This window comes from Corvus moneduloides, chromosome 13 (assembly GCF_009650955.1).
Source record: "Corvus moneduloides isolate bCorMon1 chromosome 13, bCorMon1.pri, whole genome shotgun sequence".
NCBI classification, from domain to species: Eukaryota; Metazoa; Chordata; class Aves; order Passeriformes; family Corvidae; genus Corvus; species Corvus moneduloides.
In genome coordinates, this window is record NC_045488.1 from 778,948 (window position 1) to 806,767 (window position 27,820).

Below are 27,820 nucleotides of genomic sequence, written 5' to 3' on the forward strand. Positions count from 1 at the left end.
ATAGAAGACACGGAATAATTTTCGCATTACAGTAGCTTGGATTTGCTTTTAATTCATATTTAAAGCTGCAACTGGCTCTGTGGAGCTCTCTGCGAAAGACTAGAGGCGCCTAATTAATAATAAGTTAGAAACGAAGGAAGGCACCAGCGGATAAATAATTAATACAGACATCTCTGTCTCTTTGAATATTGCTACTTTAAAAATTTAGACTTACCAGGGCCATACTGTAAGTCTGCAAGTTATATTGAGGAGATGATTTAAGAAAGCTATTTTTTTTTCCTGAAATACAATGCTAAATTATTTACGGTGTTTTGCAATCTTCCATAAGTTCCTTCATTAACAAGCGCTGCGGTTTGCTCCGGGGGGTGCGGGAGAGCGCGGCTGCAGAGGGACCGCGGCGGCTCGGCCGGGCAGCGCCCTGCAACCCTCGGGGCTCGCTCGGTGCCCTTTCCCAGCTCCGCGTCCTTCAGATCCCCAGCCTGGGGGCTCCAGAGGGGAGAAGGGAAGAGCACAGTGCCCTTAGGCGGGTGGCAGCGGCCGGCTTGGAGCAAGTTCAGTCACCGCGCTGCCGACCCTGGGTTCCACGAGGCTCCCCTCGGGCAGAAGTCCGGGGTGAGGGTCCGGGGGTGAGGGCTGCGGGAGGGGGAAAGCCAGGACCCCCCCCGGGCGGGCACCCGCAGCGAGCCCCCGCCGCGCCGCAGCTTCCCCTGAAAGCCAGGCCCTCCCCCACCTGCCCCGGCCGGCGCAGCCCTCTGTTCTCTGTCTGCCCCCGACAGATGTATATGTTTTTGTCGCCAAGCAAGTTTCCAAGAAGCTCGACAGGGGAAAGTCTGGAAAAGTTAATCCCCCCCGGCAGCTGTTGGCTTTGGGAGCCTTCGAGCGTCACCTTTGACACGCTCCCCGTGCGAGGGGACCCGGTGCCGCAAGCTGTCACCGCACAGGAGGCGCGGGAGGGCGCGGGCGGCGGCGGCCCCCTCACACGCCATTAAAAGAAAATCAAAACGGAAAAATATAATACAAATAAAAATATTAAAAAAAAAAAAAAAGAAAAGAAAAGAAAAGAAAGGAAAAGGAAAAGAAAAGAAAACCAGCACTGTCCGGTCGGCTGCAGGACACTGTGATCGCTGCCCCCGGCCGGGCCGCCCCGTCGGGCGGGCCGCGGTGCCCGCGCGGTGTTTGCTGGCGTCAGGCGGGAGATTACGGCCGTTTCATGGTGTCATTAGCTCGGATTTAAAAAGCACACACACGCCACGCAATTCAAACAAGCAAAGTTGCGTTTTAAGTCCGCTCCGAGTATCTGCTGATCAAATAAAGACTTAAGGGCGGTAACGATTATTCTGTTAAATATATGGTACTTGACTGCACAAGCAGTAATTGATTAGCGCACCGAAATGAGCTCTCTCCGGCGCTCGCCCTTCGCCAGTGGGGCGGGAGGCTCCGCGGGGGACCCGTGCCGGGGTCCGCGACGAGGGGAGCCCACGTAAGGGCACCCCCGACGGTGGAGAACGGAGGCTGCGGGGAGGTGTGCCGGCCTCGTCTTCCCTGTCCCGGGCTCCTGCGAGCCCATCCCGGGGTCCCGGGGCACCCTGAAGCTGAGACGGGGCCGGGCGCCGTCGGGCCCGCGGTCCTGCGCTGTTCTCCGCGCCGGCGGCTTTTGCGCACCAGAGGCGCTTGGTCGCTGGGTCACCCCCAGAGTAACGGAAAAAATAAAAGATGCGTGTAGGGCCGGCGGGAGCTGGGTGCGCTTACACGGCCACTCTTTCCCAAAGTTAGAGATTGAACCTCGACGGAGGCCGGCGTGTCACAGCACTCTCCAAATGGTTTGGGGTCGGGTTTACACCCCTTTCTTGAAGAAAAATCTGATGTTGCAATTTCCTGCAAACTCGCGGGAGTAACATATTCGCTATGACGTTTGCTTTGATAACTAATCGCTAAATACATGGAGATTAAATATTTTTAATTAAACTGTAAATTGTGTACAGATATTGATAATGGAGAAGCTGACAATGTTTTGATTAGATCTGTGACATCACCTTGCGTTGGCTTGGGAAACAATCACAGCTGTTCACTTCGGTCTTGAAATGTTCTCGATTGTTTTCTTTTATTATTGTATTTTATTGTATTTTATTTTTGTATTTTATTGTATTTTATTTTATCCTATACATTTTCTGAGTTCACTGATTAGGTTTCAGGTTTATTTTTTTCTTCTTTCGCAGATACACCTTTCCTTATCTATTCCTCGCTATCAGAAATGGAGACACTGTTAGCCTTAACGTTACAAAAATTTAGAGAGCTGTGGAAGCGTTTAGAATTGGGGGCGGCTGGGGCGGTAGGAACAATGCGGGATCTGTATTTGGGAATTTTTTTAGCACAAAATAAAATACGGGGAAGCTCCTTGAGCCCAGGGAAAATGAACTGCAGTGAGCAATTGATTTCTTTCGGAGACGGGGGTTCAGTAGCTCTGAATTCTTAAAAGTGTGTGTGTGTGTGTGCGTGTGTGTGTGTTTTAATTGCGGAAAATACATAAAAACGCTGTGGAAATTCTGAATTTATAGAGGCGAAAAAGTACACTCGCTTCCAGGGCCGTACACGCAACACACACGCAGCCGATAGCTGTGATTCTAAAAGTTCCCTGCGAGCCTCCCGGCGCCTGGTGATTTTTGAGCTCTCCCACCGCAGGCACTCGCAGATTGTGCACAAGCAGCCGCGCACGTGGCCGGTGCCGGACAGCAGCCCCCACGCCGGGCTCCCGGGCCATGGTCCCCAGGAGTATCCCAGGAGTGCGGCGGTGCCTCGGGGAGAGGCAGCGGGAGCTCCCGCTCAGCTCCGAGTCTCGCTGCGGGGCGGGGGTGCGGGAGGACGGGCCAGACGTTTCGCTGCGAGGCACGGTCCCCACGCGCGCACCCCGCAGCGGGGCCACACCTTGTGCGGCGGTGGTATCGTGGACGGGCAGCAGGGCAGGAGCGGGGCAAGGCCTGGCTCCGGCCGTGGGGCTCCTCGCCGAGGCCCCGCCGCTGCCGCGCTTCGGGCTCAAAGCGCGGGGAGAGGGGTCTCGCTGCCTCGATGAACCGGAGAGCAGGGAGACCCCACGGGCTCCCGAGCCGTGCCCTTCCCCTCGCACCGAGGGGAATCTCCGCGGGCCCTGCCCGTAAAGTTAGGGCAATAGCTCCGAGAAAAGTAACCCCAGGGGCTGGTTTCCGCTCGCTCCCAGCGGGACTCTGCCCTAGGACCGGACTGCTGTCTCTGTCCCTGAGGCCTGCGCTCCCCGTGGGGCCGCTGGCAGGGACTCCTGCCTCTTACCAGGGAAGGGGCCTTGGAGCTTTCAGCGGAACGCGGGGAGGGTGACAATCCCCCGGCACAGACCTCTGCACGGGTCCCGCGGGACGAAGCGGTTTGCCCTTTCTCTGCGTGCCGCCGGTGGGGGCTTTGCCAGGACAGGTGCTCAAGCCCTGTCCCCCCTCCACGGAAAAGACACCCAAATCCCGGCCTGAGCCCCAGCGCGGCGGAGATCCGCTCGCTGTCCCCGGGCCCCGCCGGGGCGATGGGGACAGGCGGCTCCGCGGGGTGCCGAGAGCAACCGCGGTCCCCGACGGCGGAGCGAGGGGAAGCGGCGGCGGCCTTTGTGTGCCGCCGGCCCGGTGCCGCCCGGCTGCGGCCCCGCGGCTCGGCTCGGCTCGGCTCGGCCCGTCCCTCCCGCCGCTCGGCGCCGCGCACACGCTGCATTCTGCCCGGCGTGGTTCGTTATTGTTAATGGGCGAACAATAGGCACATCTGCCCTTTCTTCCAGCATAAAGGCACCTTAGCTAACGAGGCGGGCCGGCGGGTGAGCTCGCTTGTTCTTTCTCCTCCGCCTCCCTTTCTTTCTTTTGGAAGAAAAAATAAAAGAAAACCAGCGGCATGTCCGGCTGCTGGGCGCCTCGGGACATATGCTCGCCTTGCACTGCCGGGCATGCCCGGGGTCCCCGGCGGGGGCTGCCAGGGGGCGTCCCTCCCCATCGCACTGCCCGGCCGGACCCCGCGGGACCTCCGGGAGAGGAGCGGGGCGGGGGGGGGGCGGGGTACGCAGGAGCTGAGTCGCAGGGTGGACGCCGGGACGCAACCGCCCATCCCCAGGCCGGGCAACGGGAAGCTCCCCGGTAGGGCACCTGAGAGGAGCGATACCCGGGCGGGTGGCTGCGGGACAGCGTGGGTGGATACGGCGGGGAGTGCGGGGAACACGGCGGGCACGGCCCGCGGGCGCCCCGGGGCAGGGCGGCCCCATGTCACCTCCGGAAGCTCCCGGTGAGGAGGCTCGGCGCTCACGGAAAACGCGGAGTCACCGAAAGGGCGGGGCGGGGGTCCCTGCCGGCGGGGCCGGGGCGGGGCGGGGCGGGGCGGGGCGGGGCGGGGGGCGGGGGGTGCCCCTTTGTGCCCGGGGCGGGGCGGGCCCCACCCGCGCGGGGCAGCGGCACCGCCGCCTCTGGGCGCCGCCGCGCGGGGCTCGGCCCCTTAATAGGGGCGGTGACGTCACGGGGCGGGGCGGGGCGGGAGGGGCGCCGCGCGCAGGCGCGGTGCGGCGGCGGCGGCGCTGCAGCACGGAGCGGAGCCGGGGCGCGCGGCGCAGAGAGAGCGAGCCATGGCTGGGGATGGCGAGCGACGCGGCCACACACCCGCCGCGGCCGCGGCTGCGGGGCCCGGCCTGAGGGAGCGGCGGCCCTAGGACCGGCCCGGCGGCGCCAGCCAGCAGCGGGAAAAAGCAAATAAATACATTGCCACAAAATAAAAATTAAAAAAAAAAAAAAAAAAAACCAAAAAACCAACCAACAACCAACCAACCAAAACCGGGAAAGCCAGCAGCCCGGCAACAGCAGCAGCAGCACCGCCACCACCAGCCCGCAGAGCTCGCCCGCCGCCGCCGCCGGCCCGCGGGAGCAACCGGCCGCCGCCAAGAGCTCCGGGACGCCCCGCCGCCCACCAGATAGATGTGCGGTCCCGCCGCCCGCACGGCCGACGATGAACGCGCAGCTGGCGATGGAGAACATCGGCGATCTGCACGGGGTGAGCCATGAGCCGGTGCCCGCCGCCGCCGACCTGATGAGCGGCAGCCCCCACCACCGGAGCGCGGTGGCCCACCGCGGCAGCCACCTGCCGGCCCACCCGCGCTCCATGGGCATGGCGTCCATCCTCGACGGCGGCGACTACCACCACCACCACCGGCCGCCCGAGCACGCGCTGACGGGCCCCCTGCACCCCACCATGACCATGGCCTGCGAGACACCCCCCGGCATGAGCATGAGCAGCACCTACACCACGTTAACCCCTCTGCAGCCTCTACCTCCCATCTCGACGGTCTCGGACAAGTTCCCTCACCACCACCACCACCATCACCACCACCACCATCCCCACCAGCGGATACCGGGCAACGTGAGCGGCAGCTTCACGCTCATGCGGGACGAGAGGGGTCTGGCGTCTATGAACAATCTCTACACCCCGTACCACAAGGATGTTACCGGCATGGGGCAGAGCCTCTCTCCGTTGTCTGGATCGGGCCTGGGGAGCATCCACAACTCCCAGCAAGGGCTGCCCCACTATGCTCACCCCAGTGCCACCATGCCCACCGAGAAAATGCTCACCCCAAACGGATTTGAAGCCCACCACCCTGCCATGTTAGCCAGGCATGGCGACCAACATCTCACCCCCACCTCCGCTGGCATGGTGCCTATCAACGGGATCCCACACCACCCCCATGCCCACTTGAATGCCCAGAGCCACGGGCAGATCCTGGGCTCTGCCAGGGAGCAAAACCCTTCTGTAACTGGTTCGCAGGTCAACAGTGGAAGTAATTCAGGGCAAATGGAAGAAATCAATACCAAAGAAGTAGCTCAGAGGATCACCACCGAGCTCAAGCGGTACAGCATCCCCCAGGCTATCTTCGCCCAGAGGGTGCTATGCCGCTCTCAAGGGACGCTCTCAGACCTGCTGAGGAACCCCAAGCCCTGGAGCAAGCTCAAATCCGGCCGGGAGACCTTCCGCAGAATGTGGAAGTGGCTCCAGGAGCCGGAGTTTCAGCGGATGTCTGCTCTGCGGCTTGCAGGTGAGCCCGCTGCGGGGTGGTCGGGGCACGGCAGCGGCAGAGCGGGGCCTCGGGCCTTGGCAGGCCGCCCTAGTCCCTGCCTGTCCCTGAAGAGCAGCACCGATCCCCCGCTCCGCCACCCCATTTCTCTCCCTTCCCCTCTCCCTCTCCGGGCTCGGCGCACCGGCACCGTCCGGTTCCTCTGCGCCGCACTCAGACAAAGCCGAGCCGAGGCTCGGGCTGCGCAGTGCGGCGTCCCGGCTCTCCCCGTTCCCCGGCCGGGGCGCACCCGCCAGGCTCTCCTGCCGCCGGCAGAACGATGCCCAGCGCTCCCGGTAACGGGACGCCGCAGAAAGCCGCACCGGCCGGCGGCAACGCTGCCCGGAGCGCGGAGGGCGAGGCGGAAATTGTTGAATTGGCGGCTGAACCGGGCCCGACCGGGCCCGCGGACGGGGTGCGGGGGAGCCCCGGTAACGCGCCGCCGAGAGGAGTCGGTGCGTCTGCTTTGTGTCGGGGGCGGTGGGCTCGGGTCGCAGGGGGACTCGGGGCCAGCGTCCCGCTAGGGTTGGGTGAGCTGGGAGAGGCGTTTGGCTCGAATGAGCCGAGCCCTGCGGGCGAGCGGTGGCTGAGAAATGCTGTTGGCTGAAATCGTTGGATTTCTTAATTTTTTTTCTTAAACTGATTGTAGCTATCATTAGGCCGTGGAGTTTTGAGTTTCGCGTGGATGTCTCTGCGTGAGACAAATGTCCGCGTGTCCGCTCCAGAGCCTCATGCCGCTCTCGGCGCTTGCTGCCCGGCGTGCTCCCGAGCGGTTCCCGTATTGTCTGCTCAGAGATGGCCGTCCCGGTCCGTACCTGTGCTCCGCCGCAGCCTCCCCCAAACCCTCCTGTCTGCGCTCCCGGTGCAGAGCCCGGGTTTAATATACCGTGAGTGAGGGTTTGTTAATTAAGTGATAGGTCTCCATTAATTTGTCCCTGGAGAATGCAAGACAGTCAATCCGAGTTGGAGCCGGGGTCACTGATCCGTTTCACAGACAAAAATAAGGGAACGGACTAATCTTTCTCCTTTCAAAAGCACAAACTGGTCTTGCGCTTTCGACTACCGCGACGGTGGGAACTTGCGACCCTTTCCCGAGTGTGCGGGGACGCAGCTGGGCCACCATCGTGCTCCGTGCCTATTTTCAGTCAACCACCTCGTTCCAGAAACCTAAAGCAGAGCTAGGAAGGGTCCGGGACAGGGCCTCCCTCCCCGCTGTAGCTGGCCCTTAGGTGCCCGCCGGTGGGAGGACGTTGCTCTCTTTGGCTTCCACTCCTGCGGACTCAGTTTCAAAGGTCTGAGCTCTCAGAAACTGCCCTTTCCGCCTTCCCTTTCTCACCAGCCACCCCACCAGGGAAAAACCCTCGTCTTGCTGGTGCTACCCAGGAGAGGAGGATGGAGTTTGTTTTTTCAATATCGCCGTAACGATTGCTAAGGCGAACTTTCTTCGATTTGGAGCGTATTTTTACGACAATTTGGTCGACCTGAATCTCCGCTCATTTGCATAGATCGATACTGGAAACAACCCCTCGATTCAGAGCCTGCTGGCATCCTTTCCCTGGCACTGCCGGCCGGGAAGCTCTGCCAGCCCCGGCTGCTGCAGGGCCGGGAGGGAGGGAGGGAGGGAGGCGGCCGTGCTCTGTCCAGCTGCCGGGTCCGGAGGGTCCCATTGTTCGCTTCTGCCCCCAAACCGCCCCTTCTTCCAGCCACCTCAGCGCCGCCCTCTCATAAACGGATCCCGGTAATCCCGTTAGAGAGACAAAGCCTCATTATTCCGCCTTCCCTTTCCGATGAAACCCGAAAGCTGGCACCTTACAGGAGCAGCTTCCCCGGGGCGAAGAGGGGCTCGCAGCCCGGGGGGATCGGGGTGGGCCGCCCGCACCGGGACGTCCCCGCGTCCCCCGCAGCCGGGCCGGGCCCGGCAGGGCTCTCCCCGCCTACCGGGGGCTCCGGGCCTCGCCGGGCGCTGCCCACCCGGGCGCCGGCAGCACGTGGGTGTTTGCATAGCGCTGCGTCCCACTCAATGGGGCGGTCCTGGGGCCCCCGCCCCGCCCCGCGCAGGCTGCGCGCCCTTCCGCGCCCCTCCGCGCCGCGCTGCCGGCGACCGGCTGTAAATGCATAAAGTATCGATTTTATTTTGTGCAGGTTTTAAATGTGTGATGATCTTACTAAGTGGTAAAAATCTGCCCCGATTGTTATTGATGTATGAACATCAATTCAAAATAACATAAATTACTGCAGCCGACACAAATTAAATTTCATGTCCAAATTATAACTCACTCCCGGGCGTTTAGAGAATTATCAGGTAGATAAATACCCAGAGCCGCCTTCATTTCTTCCCTTTCTGATTTCCTGCAGACAACAACCGGAAGGTAGTGAGGGGGATGGAACCTACTTATTTTAGGCCTCACGGTCTCGCCTTGCACTTTATCTTGAGTATTTGCCCCTTCCAGCCGTCCCTGGGGGATTCCTACCTCCCAGATTACAGAAGCTCCGACAAATAGAGGAAAAATTGGTAGTTACATGGAAGCAGGATTGAGGTCTTGACACTTCCTGGGCTATCTCTTGAAATGTAAGCAGAACTGCTAATTGCAAAGCTGACCTCTTCCAGCCTCCATCTTATTCATCCCATCTCCCTTCTCTTCTCTGTTCTCTTTTCCTTTGTCTGTCCCACTCTCTCTCTCCTCTCTATCACTGAATATTTATCTATTTGACTCTCTCTGTTAGTCTTCCCTCCCTCCCCCCCGCCTTCACTGACATTTGGAAGGGCTGTGAAGGGACACCGAAAAAAATAAATACAATTAAGAGAAAAAGTACATCCCTTCTGCAGCCTGCTGGGATTTAAGGCTGATTTTTTTTTCCAGTTTTGTTTCGTGTGTGTGTGAGAGAGGAAACAGTAGGGGATAAAGAACGAAAAAAACCCGACTTTGTCTTGTTCAGGAAAAAATAATCTGCTTCGAGCGATTCATTGTTGGAACTGCGACTGCCCGCCGGCCTCGCAGGGTAGCGGCCAGGGGAAAGGCGGCAATGACACATTCTGAGAACGTGCCAGAGCAGTGTAAGGGAGCCCAAGGCCCTTAGGAACTACTGCAGGAGGGGGTCCTTTGCCGAGGTGCGCCCTCTGAGCGAGCTCGTCCCAAAGGGCCCCTCCGTGGGGGCTCCCCGAGCAGGTGTCAGCAGGGGGAGGTGCCGTGGGCAGCCCGCGCTCGTCCGCGGCTCTCAGGAGGGGGCAGGCCTGTCCCTCCAAAGCTGCTCGATGTTTGCCTGCGACCTGACAGGTATTTTTCATAGCTGTACCTCTTTTCCTCCACTCCTCTTATCCTTTCTCCCTCCTAATGTGAATCCCGGCTAAGCTGAAGCCTTGGGAAGCTGGCGAGAAAGTGTCGCCAAATTAACTGTAAAGAAATCGATGGAGTAATCAGAGCGTTTTCCACATTAAATATGAAATCTAATGACGCCGTTTGCACCTCTCGCCCGCCGCCGCCCCCGAGCGCGCCGGGAAGGTCGGGGCCGCCCCGGCCCCGGTGGCCTCATTAGGGGCTGTTTAATATTTACCCTGCGGGCACTTTGCATAAAGGCATTTGCATCAGGGAGGCGGGGGGCATCGACCGGGGCCTTCACCGGCGACACTCCGAGCGCGGACCGGGCCCGGGGGAGAGGCTCTGCCCCTCCTGGCCCTGCGGACCGCCTGGACGGGGGCGGCCCGGGCCTGGCTCGGCGCACCTTGGGCCGTGACAGCGGCCGCTCCGCCGCTGCCGGTGCGGTGCTTGGGCCGAGGCAAGGGGCCCCGTCCCGGTGGGATCGGAGGGTGGGAGAGCAGCTCCCGTGCCGCCCCCGGAGCAGTCGTGCCCGCCACTGCAGCGCCCGGTGCGCAGTCGTGGGAGCGCTGGGACGCACTTGTTTGCCGTCCGTGTCCTTCGGCGGGATTGATTTACAGCCGCGTTTGCCCTTCGTTAATGTTTGCCCAGCGGGAGGAGGAGGAGCGGGGCCGGGCGAGCCGCGTTCCTCCGCACTGGGCCGGGCCCGCTCCGCGCCCGTCCTGGCAGAGCCCCCGCCCCCGCAGCACGGCTCGGCCCTCGCTTGTTTGTCTTGTTTGTCCGTGTGTGCGTTCGCTCGGTCGGTTGTTTGTTTTAATTACCCGCCGCGTGGCGGGGCGGCACTCGGGGACCGTGCCCCGATCCCCCCCTCGCTGCCGTTTGAGTCGAACAGCCTCAAAACAGGGCCGCTCCCGCCCGTGGGTGCTGTCGGGGCCGCCCCGGGGGTCACACAGCCGGGCTGTGGGCGCGATGCCCGCCCCGACCGGCCGGGGCCATCGCGCCGCCCGCAGCCCTCGCTCGTGGCCCCTCGGTTCCCGGGGGCTCTGCGCCATCTACTGACCGCCGGCAGGCGGCAGCGGCCCCGCCGGCCCGGGCACCACGCCCGCACCGGGCAGCGGCGGCGGCTCCCCGGGCCGGGAGGCGGCGGCTCCGGGAGCGCTGTGAGCGGAGGGCTCGGCGCCGCCCGCGCTGGCTCCGTCCTCTCGTTACCCGCGAGCGCGGAACGAGTGCGGCCCTGCCCGGCTTCAGCACCGCGGACAGCGACCGCCTGCAGGGCCCGACCCCTCTCCCGGCCCCGCTCCGCCTCCGCCCCGGCGGCCCCGCTCCCGGGCGAGCCCCGCGGCGGGCCGGGGCCGGGCCAGCCCCGATCCCGCTTCACGGACGAGGCCGCCCGTAGCCCGGGCGCAGGTGCTTGTTGAACTGCCCCACGGCTGCCGGCCCCGATGGGGAGCAGCATCGCATCGACTGTACGTAGCGGCAGCCGGCAATTAGTGCCGCGGTGCTGCGGCGAGCGCCGGGCTGAGCGTACGGGCCGCCCGCGGCGGGAGCGGCTCGGCTCCCGGCAGGGCAGAGCCCTGAGGGCACCTGTTTCGGGGATGAGTGTCTTCGGACGGGTGCGTGGCCAGAGGGGAAGCGAGCTTCCCCCAGCACAGTAACTCAGCCAGCCAGAGGGGTCGGGATACCCCAGGAGGAGAGGAGAGGTGCGCGGCGCCAGGACTGTGCCCGCTGCAGGTGCCACCCGTAGAGAGCCCAGGCTCCTGCCGGTGCTACAGCTGGGTTCTGGCGTGTGCGATCTGTCTTTTACACAGCCAGGAAGGAACGTGATGGTCAGATTGAGACAAAATCATCTGGAAATCCACAGGCCAAGTGTACTTCGGTGCCTGGCTTTGCTTGTACAAGCATTAAACCACAGCTCCTGCTTTGCCTCAGGCAGCCTTCACCTGTCTGAAGGGTCCGCATAAGCTCCACACAAGGGACAAGTTAGTTTCCAGGGAGTTCTAAGGTGACTGAAGAGCAGGAGCTGTTGAAGTGCTGGTGAATTTCACCTGAAGACTACCGGCATCCGGGGAGTTTTTCCTGAAGACCGACCGGGACCCAGCATGGCCGCGTGTCGGGTGCTTCCGTGATCAAATCGATAAATGTCGATTCGCCTTTCACACATAAATCTATCTGGATTAATCATACACGGACAGACAAGTGACTCTCTTTGGAAACGCAGCTGACTTGAGCCGTTTTGCTTAAGAAGAAGTCAGTTTTATAATGCTGAAAGATTAGTTTATAGGAGCAATTTATTAGCTCAACAGAAGTTTTCATTTTCCCTCCATTTTAGGGCGATAGGAAGCCTCGGTGGTGACATTTTCCGTACAGCCCGAACGGCAATTAAAGCGCGATGGATGTGCGCAGCAGGTGTGCGGGCAGCACCGCGGGCTGCTGCGGGGTGCGGAGCGCGGCGCCGGCGTGTGCGGGCGCTGGTTGGTGGAGCTAGAAATGCTGCTGCTTCAGATAGAGGAAAGTATTGAACAGGAGGGCGCGGGAGGCTCTTCCTTAATGCTTGGGTGCAGAAGCCACTGAAGTGAGCCCGGGCTCAGGTTTTGGATGTTTTTAGGGTGCAGAATTCTGCACTCGTTGTCACATGCATTACAAACACGTCAATAAGAAGTGAGCCACAGGCGGGAGAGTTTCTCGCAGCCCCTTTTCCCCCATTTCCCCCCGCACAGACAGGCTGCTATACAGCTTCCTTAACGTCCCCCCAACTGGAGGAACTTCCTTATGTCATCACTGACTCATTTCTCCTTTATTTGAAACATATCTCGTTATTTTGAATATATTGGAATTGACGGAGAACTTAAAAAATTGGAGCCAGGGAAGCGGGAGTCAGCAGGCAGGTCCTTAGGAGCAGAACCAGAGAAGCAACCCGGGTTTTTCAGTGAATCTGGCGACCCTCAATGTTGCAGTGAAGGTTTTGCAACGGATTGCGTCCACCGCTCAGAAACTCAATTTTCGGCTGCTGTAGCAGTGTCCCGGACTGAGGATGCGGGAGGGGGAGGAATGACCCAACCCGACGCCGAATCCGCGCCCGAACGTCTCGGAGACCCGCGGGCGGATTCGCTCCCACGGCTCGGAGCCGGCGTCAGCGGGCCGGGGGCCCGGTGTGGCTCCGCACCCGGGTCTGTCCCGCGGAGCCACGCGGGCGGAACAGGGGCGGGGCGCAACAGGGGCGGGGCGGGCCGGGGGCGGGCCGGGGCGGGAGGCGCGGAGGGGTGCGAAGCCACACGGAGCGGGCTGCGGAGCGGCGCGGCCAGGTGCGGAGCGGGCGGTGCTGCCCGGGCCGAGTGGGCCGAGCCGCGGAGGCGGGCGCGGTGCATAAGCGGAGCAGAGCACAGCAAGAGCGGGTGGTGTTTTCCAGCTTGCGCTATGCGTAGCGGTACAGAGCGGCTGGCACTCCCCGGCGGGGTGCCGTAGCTTGGTGCGGTACGGAGCGGCAGCGCGGGTGAGGAGCGCATGGCGCGGTGCGATGCCTTGGGGAACCACGGTGGGGTGTGTGGTGCGGAGCCCGCGGTGCGGTGTGATGCGGTGCGATGCAGTATGGTGCGGTGCGATGCAGTGAGATGCGGTGAGATGCAGTACGGTGCGGTGCGATGCGGTGCAGTGTGATGCGGTGTGACGTGGTGAGATGCGGTGCGGAGCCCGCGGTGCGGTGCGATGCGGTGCGGTGAGATGCGGTGCGGTGTGATGCGGTGCGGAGCCCGCGGTGAGATGCGGTGCGGTCCGATACAGTACGATGCGGTGCGGTGCGGAGCCCGCGGTGAGATGCGGTGCGGTGCGGTGAGATGTGGTGCGATACAGTACGATGCGGTGCGGTGAGATGCGGTGAGATGCGGTGCGGTGCGATGCGGTGAGATGCGGTGAGATGCGGTGAGATGCGGTGCGGTGTGATACAATGAGATGCGGTGCGGTGCGGTGAGATGCGGTGCGGTGCGGTGAGATGCGGTGAGATGCGGTGAGATGCGGTGCGGTGCGGTGAGATGCGGTGCGGTGCGGTGAGATGCGGTGCGGTGAGATGCGGTGAGATGCGGTGAGATGCGGTGCGGTGCGGTGAGATGCGGTGAGATGCGGTGCGGTGAGATGCGGTGCGGTGCGGTGAGATGCGGTGCGATGCGGTGCGGTGCGGTGAGATGCGGTGCGGTGCGGTGAGATGCGGTGCGGTGCGGTGCGGTGAGATGCGGTGAGATGCGGTGCGGTGCGGTGAGATGCGGTGCGGTGAGATGCGGTGAGATGCGGTGCGGTGCGGTGAGATGCGGTGCGGTGCGGTGCGGTGAGATGCGGTGAGATGCGGTGCGGTGCGGTGAGATGCGGTGCGGTGAGATGCGGTGAGATGCGGTGAGATGCGGTGCGGTGAGATGCGGTGCGGTGCGGTGAGATGCGGTGCGGAGCCCCGGGCGCTGCGCGCTCCCTCCCGCGGGCAGCGGCGGAGAGCGGGCGCCATCCCGCGGCCGGGGGCCGGCAGTGCCGCTGCGGCGGGGGCGGGGGGCCGGACGTGGCTGACGCGGTTAAAATATTGATGCAGTCGCAAAAATCGTTCATTAAGGCAATTTAATCTTTGCTATTAAATGTCCTTTCAATTCATTTGGGGTAATTAAGATGCAGTTTAAGTGATTAAATTCTAATTACTTATGCTAGGCAAAGAAATATTTGTCACAGTAATATGGTTAACTAAAGACCTAGCTAAAGAATTTTAACATTTACTTTAAATGATATCACAGGGAAATCAGGTGCTTTCCCCTGATTGATCCACTTAGCAGCATATTCAGTAACGGCGATGTCAGTTCGCTGGAGTGGTTACAGATCCATCAACACTAAGTTTGTGTAAACCCCTGAATCCTGAACTGCTGAGCCAGCACTCCTCAGTCAGATTCACTTCATTATTCCAGGGGCAGCAAATTAAGGTCACTCATTTTAATACAGTGCACAGGAGTGAGATGTTTACCGTTCTGGCTCAGCTGGGATCTATATGTTGGCAGGCTGCTGTCATCCTGTGAGCTTCCCATATACAAACATTTTCATCTCTTTTGATGTTATGAAACAACAAAAGAGTATTCCCTGGATTTGATGGCAGAGAAATGAGACACAGATCAAAAGATCTCTGGGTATATGGAAACACCTACACCCTGTATACGTGTAAATACAAATCACTAGAGAAGCAAGTGCCAAATGCTGAATAATGCCAGGATTAAAAAGAAATAATTTAGTGTGGGCTCAGACATTTCAGAATAGACTATACTCTTTTCAGTTGAAAGGGAAAAGGTTTGGGGAGCAACCAGTGACCGGTGTCACCCATGTAGGCTTTCATCACTAGAAAGCTTAAAGGGCCTTATCTCACAGTGCTTTAGGGAGTGCTCTTTCAAGCATCAGTGCTGTCTGCTACCTGCTGCAGCGGGAGCTCATGGCCACGAGCTGCTTCCATGTGTGGAGGCTGTCTCACGCAGAACCTTTCCGGAGGGATTCCATTTCCCAGGCACCTCTGAAGACCCAGGGGCAGTGACAAGAAGGATGGGGCAGGGCAGGGGACCTGTAAATGGTGATGCATCAGAGTGAATGTCACCCAGCAGTTGTGGCTATTATTCAGGCCAAACAGATTTGTTTGGGTTTAGTTCATGTGGTGACATCTACCTTCAGGTAGCCTGTGTCTTATATGCCCTTTTATTTTGTTTTTATATTCTCCCAAATATGAAGTTTTTGATAATTGGGAAAGATCTGTTGTTTGTGTGTCTCTCTGCATGCCCCAGAGGTGTTATTCACATGATAAGGATGGAACTTATCACACGATGTGTTATTATGTGTTATTGCCACCGTGAATTTACCACAAGCTTTTGGCTACCTGTTCCCACTGAGCTGTTGTAGTCAGTGTGATTAGAGCTATCTCTGGTGGCCAAAGTCCTTAAGCAGTCTCAGCCTCCTGCAGAGATCCTGCTGCTTTCTCCACCAGCAGGTAGAGCCTCTGACAGAAGAATATCCTCCAGGATATTCTCCAGTTTATACCAGTGAAGAGTTTTCACTCTCCAAACATGTTATTGTATATTGTGTGATGTTTCAAAAGTAGAAGCAGATGATTTGGGAAGGGATTCTTAGGTGGACACAGTTCAGACTGTAGCTGAGGCAGGTCCCAGGCTTTACAGACCTGACACAACAGAGATTAGAAAACACACATAAAGAGAGACTTCTTAAAAGGCTTTTTATGTCTCTAAGACAGCCCTGTACACGTGAGGTTGGGATAACTAAAAGACTAGGCTTTTGCAAGAGGAGGGGTAAAAGACCACCACATCCTCTCATACAAGGCACTTGGTGACCATCAAGTAATAATGGCTTGTGGTCAGCAGTGACCCAGGCCAGAGCTGGAAACATGACCCGTCACCTCAGGGTGAAAGGTCTCGTATCCTGTCACTGATGACCCACACACAGCGTCCGCTCCATGTCCACAGGCTCTGAATTCAGCATGGCTGCGGAGACATTGTGTGTGTGTCTCTCAGTGGCTGGTCTGGACCTTCTCTGGGTGCAAACAGAAGAGAAAAGTGCTCCCTGTTGTTACGATCTGGTTTAAACTCAGAAAAGCAAAGCAAGCTAAGTCTCTGTGCATAAACTGGAAAGAACTTAGAAGGTTCAAAATATTCCCAGAAACGAGATTAAAACCAAACGAGGCTAGATGTTGTTGCCAAAAAGTGGATGTATTTTATTTAATAGTAGAGAGGCAAAGAGAAGGGAAGAGAAAAGAAAGAAAGAAATGGAAAAAAGAAGTGTGCGTGGGGGTGGGGGAACAGGGAGAGGGGTTGGATGGAAGCCCATCACCCATCTGAGGGTGCCAACGACGTCTCGTTGCTCCCCTCCATCCGCTCTGCCGGTGGTGAGGGTCCCCCGTGGGCGCCGTGGCCACGCCGCCACATGCTGCCACAGCCGAAGGGTGCAGAACTCCGTGGGTTAATGCACACTTTGGGCCAGGCGGGAACGCCCACGTGCCTCTCTTGCAGGGGCCGGCTTGACACTGTCCCTTGCAACACTGAGGGTCTGTTGCATCATCTCTGGTGCTCTGCTGCAGGGTCTGGGGGCCCCTGTGCTGGGCCATGTCACCCCTTCTGCTGTGGATGAGCTTCCTCCCCCCGGTGAGGACCCCGCAGCTGGGCTCTGCACAGTGGAGGATGGGCAGTCACTGCACCTCTGACCACAGGCTTTTCCAAGGTACCCAAAGCCCTTCATCCCCCCACCCTTTGGTGGAGGGTCTGCCAGCCTGGCAGCTGATAGCCCTGGGGCTATGGTCTCCACCTTTGGAGGTGTTAAGCCTGTGCTCAGTGAATGTCCCCAGCTCTGAGTTGTTACTTTATCTTATCTTCATCAGTGAGCAGGGTACAGCCTCACTCTGGGCCCCATTCAGGGTTCGGTAGTCTTTTTTGCAGCTTTTGTAATACAGTTTTAAAAGTCCTTTGAGAAAATGTTTAAGTCATGAACTATAATATTTCAGTCTCTGACACCTGTAAGCAGAGAACCAGTGTGCACTGGCTTTCTCGTCCACAGGGTGAGGAGACTCCTGCCCGGGCACTGGTGGGCCATACCCTTCCTTTCCAAGAGCAGCCGTGCTGCTGGTGCTCCCCTCTGCTGCTCTGTGTCCCTGCTCCCCTTCCAGCCCCGTTGTACAGGCACAAATCTGGTTGTGGCCGTTGTGTGCAGCTGTTCCGGAGCTACAGGAGCTGCTGCAGGCAGCCAGTGAGCAGTGTGACCCTCAGAGTGTGTGTCCTCAGCCCATCTGTGCTTGTGTTCTCCCAGTGCCAGGCCTGAGACCTCCCAAATCCACCTTCTTCCCTGTCGGCGCTTTTCCATCCCCTGTCAGAGAGCTTGTTCTGTGATGGCACCACAGTGGGCCACCAGCTGAGCAATGCCTGTCTCAGGGACAGTTGCCCCCTGCCATCAGGGCTTGGGGCAGGGTTTACCCAAGTAGAATTTTCCATTGTTGTTCCCCCTGCTTCAGTGACAGTTTTCCAGAGGAGCAGCCAGCAGAACTTGTGGTGATATTTTATTATGTACACAAACCAAACCAGAAACCATCAGAAAGTAGGTTGAGAGCTTTAATGGTTTCATTCTTTGCTTCTGTTTTTTAGAATGGAGAACTGGAGTTTTCCAGAAACACATGTACACAGGTACACACCAAATGCTCCTGAAAATTGATATATGGTAATCAGGTTTTTTCCTTAGATTTTAAAAAGAAATCCACCCTCTAGGGATGAAACACTAGATCAAGCATCAGGGTTAACACCTGAGCTTACTACAATCTTGACTTTTTGACTGGGTGAATAATGTAATTCATATCACAGATAGGCCAAATATCCTCCTCACTGTCTCGACCTAAAGATGCAATTAGTGCATTTTCATAGGGGGCACGATCCTGTTCACACCCCTGGCAGAGCAGAATTAATCCAGCTGTGCTGCACCCAGCTGGGGGCTGCAGGAGAGCGTCAACAGAGAGCGGAGCTGCAGAGCTGAGACCCCACTCCTGTACCAGGCACAGGCAGCTGGGCCTCAGTGGGATGTACAGACCTTACAAGGTTTGGCAAGTTTACTTGACCAAATCCCTCGAGCGACTTAGAAGGAACAAAGGGAGACAAAAATAGATTGATGGGCTGTGTCAGGAGAATTGCAAGTGTCAAAAATATCTGTTGCTCAGGGCAGAGGAAGATGGAAGTGACTGGAAGAGGCCAGAGTTCAGGACTGGATTTATAAGGCTCCTTCTGGCGCTGATAGTATTACATTGTCATATCTGCACGTGTGTTGCCAGAGTCAGGGTGACTCTTTATCCTCTGCTTTTCTTTTTTCTTAACGAGATTTTCTTAAAGGTTTTTTCAAAAGGCATCACAAGGAGCATTGCTCAGCCAGGGCAGCCTGGAGACAAAGAACAGGGCTGCCTGCAGCAGGGAGCGAGGGCAGGGTGCGAGCAGGTGTGTCCTGGGAGAGGTGCACGTCTCTAGGGAGCACAGCACCCTGCAAAGCACCTAAATTCAATGTCTGTGCTGTGGGAGAGGATCCGCTCACAGTGCTCAAGGGCAGGGGCACAAGAAGGACATCAGTGCACATTACTATCTTCTGCTGCGTTAGATAAAAGAGATGGAGTGTGTGATAAAAACACGGGACAGGCTGTGGTGTTTTTCCAAAAAAGCCTTTCAGTTGGCTTCTCTGGGGCTGAGCTCAGCGCACATTAGGGGAGGACCTGGCGCCAGGGGAGGACGTGGCCAGGGCAGGCAGAGCCGCTCTGCCGGGGCGGGACCCAGCTCGGGGCTGTCAGAGAGCCCGGCAGCCCCGCTTTGCCGTGTGAGCTGGCTGGTCCCTGTGCCTGCGCTGGATCCACTCTCTTGTTGGAGCAGATTTTATCCCATGGTGTACATTTGTTCTCTGGCAAGCTGGAAGCTACAATTTATTATTAAAATTGATTGGCTCCAGTGCAGGGAAAACGATCACAAGGAAACCCTATTACAGTTTTTCACTATCCCCATTATTTATTTTTAAGTGCTATTAATATTCCTGAGCCTGGACAAGGAAGAAGATGAGAGGTGGTATCCACCCCTGCTGCTCACAACTTGAGGCCTGGCAGCACCAGGTCTCTTGGAACAATTGGGCATGTTGGGAAGCTTTTGCCCTCAATCTGCCTCTGGCAAATGCTAATGGAAGTAGAGCTGAAAATATTTGCAAAATGGTAAAATAGGCTTATTAGTATCATAGACTGGATAGGTTTTATTTTTTTCTCCCTAGTAACGAGCTCTTTTTTCTTACCTCTGTGATGTCACTAGCATTAATTACGAGGTCTTTGATAGAACTGAAGTTAAGGAACAAGGTATGTTGTAACTCTTGGGACATTTTCTATGGAAATAATTGTTCAGAAATACTATATTTCAGGAAATGAGCACAAGTTCAGGAAGACAATGTGTTATGCTGGCTAGTTTCACGATAGATGGTTGGTTTTTTGTTTTTCCCTACTATTTCAGAGAACTCATGTAGTAGCTTGTGAGGGAAGCCCCAGAGGCTCACCTCACTAATTGAGCTGGCTTTGTACCTACTGCTGTGAGTGTCATTTGTGATGTGAAGCACCGAAGCACTGCACAGCACTGACGTGGATCACGCTCTCCAGCCCGTTAGGATTCTGTGACAAATTCTGATCTGGACGGAGTGTCTAGGTGGAAGATGGGATTGGCGTAGTCTTTGAAAAAGGAAGGTGTAGAGCAGCATGAGCAGAAATGGAGCACTAGGCACAGAAAATGTGGTTGGCACCTGGTTTATCTTCTTTTCTGCCTGAGCCTGTTAGCAGGGGCAGTCAGAGCTGGAGGCTGAGGCTGTTATAAAGCTGAGCTCCTGCAGCTGCTTTCCCAGGAATTTCTGATTATCAAATAGTCAGGCATATATAAAAGACTGAGATGCTGTTGGTATCCTCATTCTTAATATTTGTCAGTAAATAACAGACTATTCTTGCAAAAGCATTTTTAACCCTTGACTTGCCAATGTTAACCTCCAGTGGGGATGCAGATTACTTCAGCAGGCACCAATCCCCGCAGTGAATTCAGCAATTTGGCTTCAGTAGGGGCTGGCATGCATAAGGAAATCTGGTTTTTAGCCCAGAAGCTCCACGGTGCTTTAGAGGTCAGTATGTAACTTCAAAGCGTTCTTCAAAGGTTTTCAGGTAAAAATACCCGTAGGAGATATGAGTTTGGCATCCCAGTCTATTTGATTGATGTGTGATTTCTTATAGAAGAGTATGTGGCTGGAATATCTATTGTTAGGGAGCTTTTCAAAAGCCCCTCCTCAGAGGGGAGTGAGCCACCAGTGTCTTGGTCCCTGCCTGGGCCAGCAGAAGGAGCCTTCACAGCTCCTGGATCCTGATCTGTGCAGTTCCTATTTCTCAAGTACAAAAGGTGGATGACTGTTTTTATACCTCCTTCGAGCAATGAAATCCTCATGCCAGGACTGGCTCTTGGTAGTAATGGAAGTTGTAGGAAGGACCTTTGCAAAGTAATTTGCTGTTGTCATTCCAATAACCATGGCATAAGTGGAGATACTGCACAAAATTCTTCATATACTCAGTACTGATCTCCACAGAAGCCAGGACGAGACAGACACAGAGAAAGAAGCTTCATATTACCTTCAGAAGCACATCTCTCAAACAGAATTGAAGGACATTGTTAGAGAAAAAAGGGGAAGCAGGCAACTTCAGATATATCTGAAAGTGAGACAGAGGAGTCTGTCCTCCCAAGGAAGCTTTCATCCTAGCAAAATGCTAACAAGATGGGCCAGCAGACAGCCAAAGGCTGACGGGGGGATCTGGCAGCCTCCCTCACATCCCATCGGATCCTGCCTGGAAGGTGATCTGTGAGGCAGATTTCAAATTGCAAGCATCCTTTAATAATGTAGAGCAAAATAACATTCTCAAAGGGAAGGAAGGGATGATAAATGAAATAAAGTGCAATTCTATAAGGAAGATTTACTATACCATTGTTTTTCATGACAAAACATGTTTTATTTTGTGCAGCACACATCTGGCCTGATTGACTGTAGTAGCACCCTGGTTTCTCACAGTTCCTTATTTCTCAGTCAACACAAAGCTACAGAAATGAATTGAAAACAGCTAATAATGGTGAAACGTGGTCAAGGTTGACTTTAGAGTTCACTGAATTTCCACTCTGCCTCCTAGAGATATTAAAGTGTTAAATTCTCAGCAGTAATGGGTGGTATCAAAATGTAAGCTCTCCAAAATAGTATTTGCTGAGTTTTAACAGACAGCAACACAGGTATTTTCTAACTTTTATTCCTTATACTTGTAATAGTTCATAATGAGTAAAAAAATTAAATGTCCCACATCCTCTCCAAATTTGGAAGCTGACATGAACAGTCCTTTTCCCTAGTTTGCCCTGTACTGTGTTCCCACATACTCCCCTGCCAGCCCTCTCTAACTGTCCTCCCCTTTCTTGCAGCATGCAAGAGGAAAGAACAAGAACACGGGAAGGATAGAGGGAATACACCCAAAAAGCCTCGGTTGGTCTTCACTGATGTCCAGCGTCGAACTCTACATGCAATATTCAAGGAAAATAAGCGTCCATCCAAAGAATTACAAATCACCATTTCCCAGCAGCTCGGGTTGGAGCTGAGCACCGTCAGCAACTTTTTCATGAATGCACGGAGGAGGAGTCTGGATAAGTGGCAAGACGAGGGCAGCTCCAATTCAGGCAACTCATCTTCTTCATCAAGCACTTGTACCAAAGCATGAAGGAATAACCACGAACTAAAATCTCGGTGGAAAAGCTTTAAAAATAAATAAATAATTAAATAAAGACAGACCAGGACCTCAAAATAGCAGGTTTATACTTAGAACTATTTGAAAAAAATATTTATAAGTCCAAAGAAACCAAAGACTTATTTCACCTGCATTATGACTTTGTTCTAAGACACACACTTTAGTAGGATGACGACTTGCAAAAAACAGAGAGGAAGAAGAAAGCGAGGTGGAGGGAATGAAACGGAAAGCAAAGAGAAGAGGAGCAGACCACTGGTCTTACACCTTTGCCCATCATCATCTTCACCGTACTTGGCTGTTTAGTGGTTTGGAGCATAGTGATTTCCTGTCATTGAACAGACACCCCTTTGGATACAGCTCTTCATGTCCACAGCAATTGCCACGAAGGTGTTCCGTGTATCCGTACTGCATACACGCCAGTGGGTAGGGACTTAGTCAGGGCTGGTCTCCAGAGAGGGCTGTGCCATGGCACAGCTGACAAAGCGTGGAGTCGTCTGAATTCCTTGGAACGGTAGTGTGATTTTTGCTGTTTCACAGTTTGAACTTAACTGGTGCAATGCCTGGAAACAAGTTCAAACTAGGCAAAGAAATTTTGAATGGTACCTAAACCAGTGCATTCTCTTTGTTTGTTAAGGAATGTTCAGATTTAAAAAAAGGAAAACTATTCCATCCATAAAAAAATCGACTAGCTACCAAAGAACACATTTAATAATTATATTGCAGGTATTTTATTGCAATGATTTTAATATTCCAAAGCTATTTTTACACAAATACTATGTAGAGTTATAGGTATAAACTAATCTAACTGTATAACACATAAAACTTGTAATCAAGACTGTTATTTGCAATTAGTAAAACCACATTACCGTTTCTTTCCATGATTGGCAAGAAAGAATGTCACCCGAGGAGATCACAGCCCCTGGCAGAGCACGGGAACCGAGAATGGGATGCTGCTTCCATTGAACTCAGTGAGCCCTTTCCTCACTGGCTTCAACGGGAGCACACGAAGGAGCCACGTGTTAGAGCCGAGTGACACTGTGTGACACTGTGTGACATGTGTGACATGTGTGACATGTGTGACATGTGTGACATGTGTGGCACTGTCCCCAGGCGCTGTCCCCGGCCGGAGCCCGGAGCAGCCTGGGCGCAGAGTGGCTCAGCTCTGCCATCTAGCCTGCGAACAGGAGACCTGAGGCACTCAGGGTGCAAAAATGAAGCGAACTGTGGGATGCAAAACCACAGGGCTCAGCGTCTGATCAATACTCATTGACATTAGTGAGCTTTTTTTTACCTATCGACTTTTCCAGGCAAAGGAATAGTAATAGCTTTGAAGGCTCGTGGTCTTTTCCTATTGAAAGCAGTGGTACAACATCAGTTAACGTTGGTGGGAGGAGCTCCAAGAGGAGCTCCAGCAGTGCTTTTGGAAGGAGGAATTGTGAACCCTCTGAAGTCAAGAGCAAAATTCCCCTGACACCGAGTTACAGCCTGATGTTTTGTGGCTTTGTATCTATGTGTAGCAGGCTGAGCTTTTGTCCCACGCATTCTTTCTTGCTCATCTATTAGTCAGGATAATGCATGAAATAGTTTAAAGTTTGTAGCTGAAAAGCTTTAAATGCTCTGTTGCTAACAGACCCATAGGAGAGAAATCATCCCGTTCCTACTCTGATAAAATTAAAGAGAAAAGTGTGCAACATCTGCATATTAAATTTTAGTGTAAGGGGAAAATAGACTTTAAAAACCATACATGTGCCTGTTAGATTTCTAACTGGTATTTCAAATTACTGTAGTAATCATGCTAGGTATATTAAATTCCAAAATAACCAAGTATGCAGGTATAGGCCCAATGTGAGGACTAGAAATAGGTAATCTTTCTTACAACCTTTTTGGTTTTAAGAGGAAAAAAAAAGAAAAGAAAAAGGAAAATTCAAGGTAAACTAGAATCCAAACACTATAAACAGTAGCAGATACTGGTTTGGGGGATGAAGCCCACTCAAAATACCAGTGACATCAAAGTAGAGCAACTTTTGTAGCACCAGTTATTTCCCAAGAGGACAGGGTCTAGTCAAGGTTCAGGGTATACAGTTTATTTCCACTCAGTGTTTAGAATACAGATGACATATCTCTTTATTAAAATAAAGTGAAATAAACCCAATATTTTTGGCACTGAATATTTCTCCGTATTTCAGTATGTTAAGCCCACTTTAAGGCTGACAAAGCAATTGTCTATGAAAATGGAATCTAATCTGGAAGTTTTTTGAGTCTCTAGCTTACCTTAAATTTTAGCAAGCTTTCTTTTGAAGTGTTCCATCCCCACAGAGACATAATTGACATGGGAACATTAATAAGATCACATATAAAGTACCTTATGAACGCCATCTCATTAGTGTAAGGTTAATAAAGGACAGTGATAACTAACGGTTTAGTTTTTTCCAGCAAAACACTGCTTTGTAACGTACCTATAGTTTAGAGAATAAAGCCTTATTTATTTAAAACTTGAGAATTTAAAAATGCAGGGAAATTCAAAGTACATTGCCACATTTTTAGTATTTCCATTGTATTGTCTTTATAGACTACTTGCTGAAACCAAAGAGAACTTTCATACCAGCATTAAATTTGCACCCAATATGCAATTTCAGGATCTGTGATACTCACACATGCAAGCCCCTAAATAGGACAGTGTATATGTACATGCACACACATGTCCACACACACTCAAACTGATGCACAAGTTATAGATTTTAAGTGTTTTGGGTTTTTTACATGTCTGTTTAAGTATATATAAACCTTTTGGTTTTCTCTAAGCCATTAGGAACAAACCACTCTTCCCATAAGCAATACACGCCTCATACTCTGAACAGGCAGACAACACAATTTTCTTTAATTGCTTACAAAACATGAAGCAAATAACTCTGGAACTGCTCAGTCTACCTGGAAAGCTGTGGTACCTCTGAGCAGACTGCCCGGCCACACCGACTGAAGCATGGACAGGTTACCTGGTGCTCCCTTGCTCTGACTGGTGCCATTGCTCAACAGGGCACCCTCGAAGGGGAGTTTCTTCTAATGCTGCATTTAACATTACCCAGGAAACCTGTCTCCGTCTGTTAGTGTTAGTCTTTCAGTTAATTTCATTCCTGACAAAATGGAAATTAGTTTCAAATTCAACAAGAGGATCTAAAACTCTGCCAGGAAGGATTAGGAGAGGGAGAAGAACCTGAAACAGTTTGGGAGCATCAGGAGATGGGGCTTCAGTCAAAGATGACTCCATGGGCAAGAGGGCATTAGGAACATGCATTCAGCTAACAGGCTGCATCCAAACCTGACCGCAGTGACCCACAGGGGGAGGCTGGCCAAGAGGTGAACTGTCCGCATCCATCCCCATTGTAAATGGCATCATTAGATTTCTAGGAAAAAAAGAACAAAACAAACAAAAAAAAAAAAAAAAAAAAAAAAAAGTCCCCCTTCAGACCACCCCACAGCGCTCTGTTAGCCCTGCGTGGCTTTCCAGGGCCGCAGCCTCCTCTCCTTACTCAGGTAAAGCAAACCCCACCAGAGCGAGCCAGCCAGCAACGGGGCTTTCGCTTGAGAAGTTGCTCCTGGCACCCCACGCCAGGAACAAATTCCCAAGCAGCCGAGTGGCCGGGGTGGCCTGGCGTGAGAGCAGCCCCAGGGCTGCCCGTGGGCGCCGCTCTTCTCCTGGGGTTTCAGGATAAGGCCGTGGTGGTGGTGGGCACTGGCCCGGGGGCTGCTGCTGCCCGGACGGCTCGGAAACACTGCTGAGCTTATACCAAAGAGTCTTAGGACACCTCTCCTCACCTGAGTTGTAAACAAGACATTTTTACCCCAAAAAAACGTTCCTTCTTTCTACTACTCTTCCTCCTATCCTCCTCCTCTTCCTCCTCCTTTGTACATAGGGATGAAAACTATGCATTTAGCAAACAAAGAGAAAGCACTTACCCTTTTCTATCTCACTGCGTTTGGGTGCATTCAAAGGTCCAGGGGCTAATTTTGAGACTTTGCTTAGCCTCCTGGTTTATTATTGTGGTATGGTTAGCTTTACAATACATTTGGTAACTATTTGCTAAAGACAAAGAAGCAAAAGGTAAGGAATAGCTACTTCCACGTGTTAAAAAAAAAAAAAAAGAAAAAAAAAGAAAAAAAAGTGTGTAAAGATCTACTATTTATAGTGTGAACCAAAGACGCTACCTCACTCGATTTCCATTGGTGATTTTAATCACATTGATGATACCAAAGAATACCAAAGATTTTTCATGCACGGCCTTGGTCTGGAAAGGGAACTCATCCTCCTTCTTACTCCCATCCCCCCGACCCCCTTCCTCACCTTCACTCAGTGTGTAACCTTGTCTTCATTCTTAGTGGTAATGCTGATAACCTTACGATAACTTCTCTTGCTACAACTGCTACTACTGATGATAAGGATAATAATAATAATAATAATAAATAATAAAGCTCTAGGCAAACATGTTGCAAACTTTGTAAACTCATAGGACGAGTGCCTTGCTTGAACCAAAGTGTTAAACCGCTGTTGACCTCTTTATCTCTCACCTTATACTCTTTGAATACCTCAGCCTGTTAGAAAGGCCACTAATGAAAAAAAGGAATAATTCTTCACCGTGGTGCTTTTTGCCGTGCAACCATGCAATGAAACTTTCTTTGATACCAAAGGAAAATGTTTTTTTTCCACTTTCTTGCTGACAAACCAAAGGTTCCCTCTTCTTTCCCCCAAAGCAGCTTGAGTCCCTCAGCCCAGACAGGCCGTGCATCGCTTTTACCAATTCCTCCAAATACCTCATAGTAATAAATCTTTAGGGTTATGTTGTATAGAGAGTCTATGTGATAAGGCAGAACTTACTAGTTTGATAATTGTTAAGGTTACTTAAAAAAAGCTTTATAATTCTTATTTATTTTGTAGGGGTTGTTTTGTTTGTATATTCCTTTTATATTGTTTGGTTTGGGTTTGGGTTTCTTCTTTTTTCCTCTTTTTTTGGCAGAACTTCTCTGTTATACTCAAGGAAGATCATATTCCTGGGAATGTTTCGAAGTGGGTAAAGATCGCTGTTTGCAATGAGTGCAAGAAAGGGAAACATGGCTTCAATTACTTTTCTTCCAGCTAGGATGCTTTGTGTTTGCTAGTCGATGTTCTTTTCACAGGGTAAAAAAAAATATTCTCTGCTGTGATAAATGGTTCCTATTTTTTCTCTATAATGTGCTGTGACTTTTAATTTAATTCCATTTTGTATACGCTTATTTAATCACTGCTTTAATTTATGACTATGTAGTTTTGAAAAAAAATTGTATATAGTAGATTCAAAAATGGCCAAAGCTTTATGTTACAATCTTTTCATTCTTGATGCTGAGATGAACTGAAGGAGAGTGCTTCTCTTGACTGCAGGGTGTATCTTCAGCCTTGTCTTGGCATGCACTTCCACCTGTGTTACAAACACTGCCAGGTTACCCCCCCAGGCCTCCCTTCCCCCCAACTTGTACATGCCAAAATAAGTGTTTCAAGGTAGTACTTTTGTCACTTAGAAAGCAGAAAGGCATTATTAGTGTGTTTTTTCTTTAATTTATTTGTCTTTTTCTAGAAAGATTGCTTTGTGGGTGAGACCCGCACATCCAAAGAATTTAAAAGTCGTTTAATGTTTAAAAGCACTGGCATTTGTGAGAGATTTTGCTGAGTTTTTCTTTTCCTTCGCCATTCGCACGGGTAGCGCAAGCAAGCAGCAGGCGCAGGCCTTGGGAGAAAAGCTGACTTGAATCTGGAAACCTTGCTCACGGAAAGGCCTCTGCGGCGGGCCAGGGGGCTCGGAGCGGCTCGGGGTGGGGGCCACCGCAGGTCACCTGCTCCCCAGCCAGGGCCCGCAGGCAGGGATGGGATGGGGTCCCTGGGGCACAGCCGGGTCCCCCGGGAAGCTGCAGCTTCTCCCAGGCTCAGGCAGCAGCAGCACCGCAGAGCCCCGGCTGCGGGTGGGTGCGGAGGGACCTGTGCTGGGTCCCTGCGAGGGGCACCGAGCCTGCCCGGGCTCCCCGCGGCTCCAGGGGGGAACAGGGCAGTTTGGAGTTGAAAAGCAAAAAAAAAAA

At 53.6% G+C, this 27,820-nt stretch overlaps 1 protein-coding gene across 1 annotated transcript; it reads left to right on the forward strand.

The window, feature by feature from the left end:
* The first annotated feature begins 4,591 nt into the window (after nt 1-4,591).
* Nucleotides 4,592-27,820, forward strand: ONECUT1 (one cut homeobox 1). Its single transcript, XM_032123021.1, has 2 exons — nt 4,592-6,073; nt 21,402-27,820. Exons 1-2 carry the CDS (start codon nt 4,993-4,995, stop codon nt 21,692-21,694), a joined length of 1,374 nt encoding a protein of 457 aa, XP_031978912.1. The 5' UTR covers nt 4,592-4,992; the 3' UTR covers nt 21,695-27,820.

Excerpts from the sequence above, each read along its gene's own strand:
- ONECUT1 (XM_032123021.1), top strand. The coding sequence starts at position 4,993 with ATGAACGCGCAGCTGGCGATGGAGAACATCGGCGATCTGCACGGGGTG. Across the intron at positions 6,074-21,401 it reads GTCTGCTCTGCGGCTTGCAG|CATGCAAGAGGAAAGAACAA; the intron begins GTGAGCCCGCTG and ends CCTTTCTTGCAG.